The sequence below is a fragment of the Sinocyclocheilus rhinocerous genome, unplaced genomic scaffold, assembly GCF_001515625.1.
Source record: "Sinocyclocheilus rhinocerous isolate Xijiao unplaced genomic scaffold, SAMN03320098_v1.1 scaffold3693, whole genome shotgun sequence".
Lineage (NCBI taxonomy): Eukaryota > Metazoa > Chordata > Actinopteri > Cypriniformes > Cyprinidae > Sinocyclocheilus > Sinocyclocheilus rhinocerous.
The window spans coordinates 362381-372297 of NW_015630705.1; the positions used below are offsets into that span (position 1 = coordinate 362381).

At 42.4% G+C, this 9917-nt stretch overlaps 1 protein-coding gene across 1 annotated transcript in view; it reads right to left on the reverse strand.

Annotated features, from left to right (window-relative positions):
• Positions 1-353: 353 nt before the first annotated feature.
• The window catches only part of rab3gap1 (RAB3 GTPase activating protein subunit 1), a 38686-nt gene continuing 29122 nt past the window's right edge, over positions 354-9917 (reverse strand). Inside the window, 6 exon segments of the mRNA XM_016553228.1 lie at positions 354-925; positions 4872-4974; positions 7817-7932; positions 8002-8105; positions 8179-8275; positions 9317-9541. Coding sequence (XP_016408714.1) covers positions 695-925; positions 4872-4974; positions 7817-7932; positions 8002-8105; positions 8179-8275; positions 9317-9541 — 876 coding nt within the window. The 3' untranslated portion in view covers positions 354-694.

Consider the following 9917-nt stretch of genomic DNA (forward strand, 5'->3'; position numbering starts at 1 on the left):
TTATTAATAGCAGTTCATTCTACACACTACACAGACTGACAATACATCATCAGACAGACGTCTACATTAATGCCATTAGCATAACACCACTGACGCTCGAGCAGAAGCACAATCAGAGCGATTTAATGTCTGATTTCACCTCTGATGGGAACACAAACCGATATCATGAAGCTGAATGTCGCCTGACATCGATCCGGACTTTACTCTCTGCTGCTAGTCGATGCGTAACGTGAGTGTGTGTGAGTGTGTGTGTGAGTGTGTGTGTGTGTGTGTGTGTGTGAGTGTGTGTGTGAGGGAGTGTGTGAGTGTGTGTGTGTGTGTGTGAGGGAGCGTGTGAGTGTGAGCGTGTGTGTGAGGGAGTGTGTGAGCGTGTGTGAGTGTGTGAGGGAGCGTGTGTGTGTGAGTGTGTGAGCGTGAGTGTGTGTTGTTTCCTAAGGCAAAGTGTTGAGAACTCAATCTAGAGCTGCTCTCATCAAGCACACAGTAGGGGAACTGATATTATTAGCATGTGTGAAACCCAACAGATATAAAACCATTTTAGAGCTGATGAGACCCTCAGAGCGCTGATCCAGAAACCATTTCCCGTGATTACATGTGAAGCGTTTTGACTCTATAAGAACACGCGTGCAGCAGGACACTCATCGGCGTTATTTCCTGAAACCTGCGTCCCAGTTAACCTGCGCTGGTCGATCGCTCAGAAGAAGGAGGTGTCGGAGGAAAAGGCGCCGGCGAGCCTGAACTCGTCCCGCAGGAGCACGCAGAAGAGCCGCTGCGGCAGGGCTTTGGAGTACGGCGCGGGCCGCGGCACACAGGTGCGCAGCAGAACCTCCCGTCCAGCAGGGGGCGGAAAATCCGGAACCGCTTTCCTGTCATCCGTCCCTCCAGAACGACCCGCCTCGTCCTCCAGCGGCGCCAGCAGAGCGGCCTGAACACATCGGCACACAACACACATCAGTCACGCGCTGACTTCATATCAGCTGAGCTGACAACATTACATAAACGTATTTGACAAACGCTCAAACGTGTGTGTAGAGACTGCAAATGGACACAATCTATTTTTTTCTGTGCAGGAACAAATTCCACTAATTGCGAAGCTGATTGCAAATTAGCAGATGCCGGAACTGAGATATAAAACATGTTCTGGATTCAGATCAACCTGCAGCGCCTGTGACGACCAAAACCCCTTCATGAGCACAGAAACGCTCGCTTCTGAGGGTCTTCAATTCAATTCAAGTTTATTTTCACCATGCAAATCGTTGCCAAGCAGCTTTACAGAAAATGTACGTTTCTACATTACATTTAATAGTATATAGGTTAAATATTTAGTATATTTAGATTAGCTTGTGTTCACTCACACAATGAGGTCGTGTTGGCAGAAGTAGCACTACTTCAGCACCAAATCCACATTTACATTTTAAAAACGTGACGATCCTAGGCTTTCAGTACCGGTGAAACCGGGCCGATCCGGCACAGTTGATCGGCGGCTGCTTTCAAACGCTCCTGTATTTGTGTCTGTGAAGGTTTCTATCTACAACGTGTTTTTGCAGCGTTGCAGCCAATCACAGATGTGCTTGATGAGCACGTGAAAGCAACGGCCAATCAGAGGCGTTCGAGTCAGAATCCGCTCGATGCGCTAGAGTTTGTTCAGCGTGAGCTCTGCGCGCTCGCGAATCGTACAAACATGATGTAAATAATGGATTGTGCTGAATAGACAGATTGAATGACTATAACGGGAGTTTTGAGCTCGAGCTGCATCTGAACTGAACTCATATGAGAGCGTCTTTGCTCACTTTCTGATAAATTGAATAAAAGTTTTATTTTTCAAGCTACTTAAGCACAGACTGCAAAGTTTCGGAAGCGACGACCAAATGAAAACTGAATCTGAAATAGCGATATTTGACACTGTGATAATCACAACAGATAAAAACAGCCTAAGTCAACACCGCTCCATGTTTAAGTGCAACAGAACCGACACTTATTCTGTTACCTGTGATGTGTTTGTTACTTTATTACTAATTATTCATTTGATCATTTTAATGCAATATTTACTTAATTGAAGGATACATAGTAATGTTTTACATTTTTTTGAATTATTAATAGCTTTAATAATTAACACATTTTATTTTATAAATAGTTAAATAAAAACATAGTTACAATAGTTTTTGCTTTGGTGCCGCAATTGATAGCGAGAACCATGAAATTTGACAGGGATTGGTACAGACTACAGAAATTACTCTCACAAACGGATCTGAACCCAGAACACAAACACGAGACTAACTACAGCAGAACATCACTGTCTATCTCTACAGAACCAACCTCCAGGTCCATCAGGAAGCCCTGCCACACCAATCAACCAAACACCAGAGTGCAGATCAGAAAACAGCGATTAGCGCTCAGATAACAGATAACAGATGATTCTACACACTGATCCGCACTGATGTACATCATCATGGTGTCAGGTGTTAGATTTTACCTCGTCGCTGGAGTCGGCCAACTTCACAAGAGTGACAGACAAGCGGTGTTAGGAGAGAACAAACAAACAAACAAACAAAAATGAAGAAAATCAACAACAAAACACAGGGCCAGATAAGAGCATCTGTAAACGTTCAGTGTGTGTTGCATGCTTTAGATCGAGCCGCGAGGAATGAATCTCACAAACACATTTCACACAAAAATCAGAGAAACATGCATAAAGAAAACAGCCTTTTTAAAAGATTTTTGTAGCACTATTTTAATGACAATTAAACACATTTTTCGTAGTGACTATAATCTTGAAATGTGCAAAAAATATATTGAACTGAACTGAATCAACACTGATCTGAATAATGAGTTTGTCTCATATTTGATGAAGTCTGCATCACTGATTCTGTTATTTTCTGTTTATGATGGTGAAGCTGCTCTGAAATGATCTGTACTGGATAATAAAGCGCTACAGAAATAAAAGTGACTTGAATTTAAATTGTACAGTATTTATACATAACAGTACAGCTACTGCTTTTAACAAATTTGGGAGTGGAGTGGAAATGTGCTTAATTATCATGACAATAAATGTTACAATAATACTAATGGTTCTATAAGCTTGAACTTATTTAGGCATCCTTCGTTTTTTCTGTTTTGGTTTTGGGTTGAAATCCAAGTGTGATATTCATCCCTAAAGAGGAAACCGTAGAAATGTGCGAAACAATAAGGTTCTTCAGTATAATGTTCATTCTGAAGGTCAAAGAAACAGAAAATTATTATTTGATGAATCTGATTGATCATTGGTGCAGTCATGCTTTGGATGTGTCCGGGTCACGGCACCACTTGTTCTGTTCTTCAGAGTCACACTGAAAACATCCAAAACATGATCAATCAGAGCAAACACGATCAATGCAAGCACATTCCCACAAACACATGCAACAAAAGCAGCCGCTGTGAGTCTGTCTCTCTCTCATTTCTCTTTCTTCCAGGAAATCTCACCTCATTTGAATCCCTGATTTCACATGCTTTACATGGGGATGCTTGGGATAATTATTGCCTTTCTATTTGCAGCCTGGCAACACACAGGCTATAATTTAGTCCTCACACACGCACAGACGCAGACGGTAATTGAGGAAGATTTCCAGGCAAACAAACTCCATTTCAAACAGTTCTCACTTAAAGCAAACTTGTGAGCGCGGATCTCGTTCGTGAGCATCTGAAGCTCAAGCACCGCAGCGCTGACATTTCAACGCTCATATCGCATTTTCAGCCTGTTTAACTGTAAATAGCTGAGAATTACAATTTACACTGGGGCCATTAAGCACAAGTGCATCCTGGGAATGATGGTGATACACATAGAAGAGACTAATATTAACAGGGTAATTAATGAGGTTTCAGGTGACTCATGGGTCAATCTTACGGAAAAACATTCAGATTGATTCATCTCAAAATCAAAAGAAAAACATTGTATTAAATTTAGCGTAAAAATGCAGCTCTGCTGACATTCTCTGTGAATTCCAGGTCAGATTTTGCAGTGAAATCAATTGAAATCTATCAATCTGATCTGGAAAGTTCTCTATGAGATTGACCAGCTACTAGTTAGCTCACTGATGAGTGGTCAGGTACTAGTTCCACTAACTAAAACCCTAAGTAACTCAAACACAAGCCGTTCATCAAACATGCTGTTTAACCGTCAGACTCCAAACGAGCGAAATCACTCGCCGGCGTGTTTAATTACCTCTGTGTCACATTAAAGCTCTAAATGAAACTAAGACATCTGCCGCATTTCATTAATTTAGCTAATTATGACAAACAGCAAAAACAGCTCCAGCAGATTTTTAAATGTATTTTTAAAGCTGTGGCTCGTCCTGCTGTTAAAGTCGTCATGATGCGCTTCAACGCGTTCGGCAGCGTCTCGGTAAATCTGGTTAATTTTTGGAAAAAATAAAGTATTAAAATGATTAAGGTCTTTAACGCAGCGTCCGGTCCAGAGCTGTCTGTCATCTTACACTGATGAACATGATGCAGGACGACTGATTGCAGAATGCAGTTATATGAGCCTAAAGATTCAAGATATGAGCACAAAAAATAAATCACCCTCTAATATTTATATCATATGATATAGTTTAGTGATATCACACCAGCAAGAGTGCTGCTTTCCCCCAATATCTGCACGACTGCAAATGAGATTCATTTATACAACAGTTCAATAAACAAGTTCATATCGTGTTACATTTTGGACACAATATTGTCTTTTTTGATCAATTTAACAAATGAAAATAGTTCAATCAAAGCCACAGCAGAACTGTTGAGCATCTCTGATCAACACACAGCGGTGATTCATTACTGAATGAATCCACGATTTTGAATGAATCGGTTGAAAAAATGTGTGTTTGTGTGTGTTGGTTTACCCGCTGAGAGCTGACGAACAGCTTATGGATGATGGTTCCAGCAGGTCCTCGTCCGGCTCCAATCACAGAAACCTCGGGCTCCTCCAGCAAACAGCTGACAAACCTGACAGACGGCAGACAGGAAGAGCATGCAGGAGAGTTTAGATGAAGAAAGAGAAATGTCATGTTTATATCCATCTCCGTGACAGATGAAATGGGAAATACAGCCATAACAGAGAAAAACTACTGGGTGTGTGAAGTCAGCCTGTTCACACACACACACACACACACACTCTCACTCACTCACACACACACTCGCTCGCTCACTCTCTCACACACTCACTCTCACACACTCACTCACTCACTCTCACACACACTCACTCACTCTCACACACTCACTCACTCACTCGCTCGCTCACTCTCTCACACACACACACACACACACACACACACACACACACACACACACACACACACACACACACACACACACACACACACACACACACACACACACACACACACACACACACACACACACACACACACACACACACACACACACACACACACACACACACACACACACACACACACACACACACACACACACACACACACACACACACACACACACACACACACACACACACACACACACACACACACACACACACACACACACACACACACACACACACACACACACACACACACACACACACACACACACACACACACACACACAATTTGTTAAATCATCTAAACCAACAACATGTATGTTAGACCCTATTTCATCTAAGCTCCTAAAAGAGGTGCTTCCAGAAGTTATAGATTCTCTTCTGACTATTATTAATTCATCATTGAAAACCTTCAAACTGGCTGTTATTAAGCCTCTCATTAAAAAACCAGACGTCTGCCGCGCACAAACAAAACACAAATAAAGTCCAGGCCTGGTCCTCTCTCCTCCTTTACTGTCGTTACTCCTCCTTTTATCCTTCCGGAGCTCCTCCGTGGTACTCGAGACCGGTGAGTGGCGCAGGTGTTGCTCATTATCATGTACTCCACCGGCCTCGCTCCGTTCCCATGGCTCTCGGCCCCGCCCCACTCGTTACAGTATCTGTGAGGATTTCCACACACACGCTCACTAACACACACACACACACACACACACGCGTGCTGAAGTGTCTGTGGTCCTGCGGGCAGCTCCGGGTCTGTTCTTAATGAGGCCGGCGTGTCTCTCCTGAGCGGCCCCTAGGAACTAACGAGCAGCAGGAGATTCTCTGATATGCCCTTCCTGCTCCTGTCAGACCGACACACACACACACACACACAGCTCCAAACGCACACAAACACGCTTTAAAGGCAGATTCAGCATGTTCAGGAGAGTCCAGAGTCGATGGGACAGCAGCGGCGTCTCGCTCACAGATCACGCGTGTTCATTATCAAACACGGAGTTCAACACATTTACTTCCAAACCGCGTGACTTTCTGTCTTCTGAAGAACACTGGGAACCAAACAACACTGGAGCACACTGACTTTCACTGAATGACAAAATCTCTTCTTTTATGTTCCAGACACAAGAAAGTCATACAGGTTTAGAACATGAGGGAGAAAAAGATGACTGATCATTTCTAGCTGAATGATTGCTTTTTGGTCAGAGATTGTGTCATGATGCTGAAAAACTAACTTCTGACGGTTTTTGGAACAAGAAAACTTCACTAACATTAGAAGTCACAGAATAATCATACATTCACATTTATGCATCTGGAAGAAGCTTTTATCACAAGCAAGCAGTGCTTAAAAGCAAGTATCAGATTTGTGCCGATATCCAACATTTTCCCACTCATTTTGGCTGATTAGACCTCAGCTAAATCATTTATTAAGAGAACAATGAACAAGGCTGGAAAAGCTTGAACAATGAATGAACTGAACTGGCCGGATCACCAACAGCACTGTCATTTTAACCTTAGAAAATTCACTAAATTCATTCAAAAATATGAGCATACTGTGGCTACTTTACACTGTAATAACTAAACCAATGAGCACTGATAAAACATACTGACTGCAGCCTTACAGTATACAGATACTATCTTTAACGAAAACTAAATCCATAAAAAAAAACATTTGCATTTCCTGAAATAAAATAAACATTATAAAACTATAGAAAACTTATTTTTTCAGCTACTTGCCCAGGCAACATTTCTCATTTTCGTTTAGCTTAAGTTGACGTACTAAAATAACTCAAATTAATTACCTATAAACTACAACTTAACAACTATATAGACATATTTAAAATAAACAGAAATAAAATTTTAAATAACTAATAAAAATGACAAAAACAGAAAACAAAATTACTAAAACTTTAAAATTAAAATGTTAATATTTTCAAATATTTTTTTACTACGGATGCCCTTTCATAAAAAATGAAAACGGAAAATAGAAAAATAAATTCTAATTCAAAATATTTGTTACTGGGGTGCTCCTTCATAAAAATGTACATTTTTAAAATAAAACTATAGCAGTTTATCAATGATACTAAAAAAAAACACTGGTATATTAAACTAATCTATTCCTCATTAAGCAGATGCAGATTTTTCTAAACAAAAATCCCATCAATGCAATTCCTTTTTTTCATCTTATCTGCAAATGAATATGGTAAAAATGATCAGACTGATGCTGATAATTAATTTTTAAGCCTTTTCCAAAACTCTCAGAATAAAAAGTTACAAAAGCCGGTCACTAGGGCGGCACCTTCTCAAAAGGTACAAATATGTACCATTTAGCAATTAGTATGTACACTTTAGCTATTAATATGTAGCTTTAAGGAACTAATATGCACGCTTTAGAGGTAAATAAGGTACAAGGGTGTAGCTTTTGAGAAGGTACCGTCCCAGAGACAGCTTTTGTACCTTTTGCTCTGAGAGTGAATGACGTTCTGATAATATTGTGCATCCAAGCGTTACCTCTCCAGCTCGTCCGCGTCTTCCTCTCGCTGTCCTCCAGCGATGCCAAACTTGGCCTTGAGCGATCGGGCGCGAGCGATGACGGCCTCCACCGCGCTCATCTGAAGAATGAGGTCCTGAAACACAGAGCACACAGGGGTTCACTCGCGAGCGCGGCGGCGGCCGATACGCGGTCTCACACTCACCTCCAGCTTCTTGAAGTCAGGGTTGGGGTGCCGCAGCAGTTTGCTGGCGTGAGCGGTGACCTGCTGCAGCGCCTTACGCACCGACGCGATGTCTTCAGATGCTTCTGGAGGAGAGATCATGTTTACAGCAGCAGTGATGTCACACACTGTATTTACAGTTCAGAGATACACACTAACCTTCCTCCTTGATCTTGAGCAGAGCCGCGTGCAGCACGCAGGGCATCAGGTGCAGAGTCAGATCCGACGGCTTCTGCAGCGCCAGGTAATGCAGCACCTGCACACACACATACGACACATTATTAACTCATGTGCGGACTGACCCACACCACACCATAAACTGTTTGCAGAGATTCAATTAAAAGACAAAACAAGGTTTGAGTCATCTTTCCGGTCGATTATGTTCCCAAATGTCCCTAAAAGAAGGTTTTGTCAGATTTAGTTCACTCTGAAGATGAATCTGTGTGCAAACTAAAGCTAACAAACACACTCACACACACACACACACACACACACACAGACACACACACACACACACACTTCAGTTTTCAGTTCAATTTGAGGCATTTTATTTGTTAAATTATTTAAATATAATATTTTTTTAAACCTTGCTTTAAGCATTTTAATTGTTAAACTATTTAGACAATGTTTCAAACTGTAAATGTAATTTGAAGTGATTTAACTGTTGAATAATTTTAATATAACGCCTCTAACTGTAAGTGTAATTTTAACTGATGTAATTATTAAATTATTCAGCTGTAATTTTAATATGCGCTGTAGGTTGAGTATCACTGATGCAGTGGGTCGCTGGGAAGGTTTTTACTGTACTGTACTGTACGGCTCGTGAGACGCTTCCCCTCAGGCCGTGCGACCGCAGAACACATGCACGACTGTCACCGAGGACATGTTACTGGAGCAAAACACAGCAGAAGAAATTAAATCAGCAAATGAATTCAGAGTAAATCCTGCAGCTTCCCCACGAGGACGCGACAGACGGCTGAAGGACAGAGAGAGACGCGACCTTCACGGATGCCAGCGTTTACTGAACTCACTTTCAACCTGCCAAAGTGAGTCCCGCAGTAACGACACCTCGTGTTTTAACCCACTTCCAGCAGGCCTGCGCTCTGATTGGCTGCTCTGAAGGAAGCAAGGACGCGTGTGTGTGTTTTATAGTGCATGAGAGTGAGCAGATAAAGACAGAATGATCATGTTTGTGTGGCTTGAAATGAACGTGTGATATTAATCCAACACAAAACAAAAGCAGATCCGGCTCATCGTGTTCCTGGAAAGAGTCTGAATCCAGACTCAGGGTTCTGACCTTCTCAGCCTCTTTGGTGTCGTCAAACAGCCTCTTCTGTCGGCGGGCCGGCGTGGCTTTGGCCGTCTCCCAGGCCTCCACCCACATGTTCCCCGGGATCTTCATGCGGGTGCTCAGGTCGCCCCGTATGACCGTCTCTCCCGCCTCCACCCCTTCCTCCTCCACGTAATCTCTCGGAGAATACCAGCGCACGAAATCCTCCAGACAACAGCCGGGATTCGCTGCCTGTGGAAACACACGCACACACACACACACACACAAGTTTAATGTCATACATGAACACAAGAAATGCTTGTTCACCCAAAATTAAAAAAGCAGGTTTAAAGAAAATGAAGCCTGTTTTCAGCACCATCACAATGTTTTGTATCATCTGGCCCATGACAATAACAACACACTTATGCACACTCAAACTCACACACACTCATGCACACTCAAACTCACACATACTCTTGCACTCAAACTCACACACACTCACGCACAATCAGACTCACACACACACTCACGCACACTCCGAATCACACACACTCATGCACACTCAAACTCACTCTCATGCACACTCAAACTCACACACTCATGCACACTCACACTCACACACACTCAC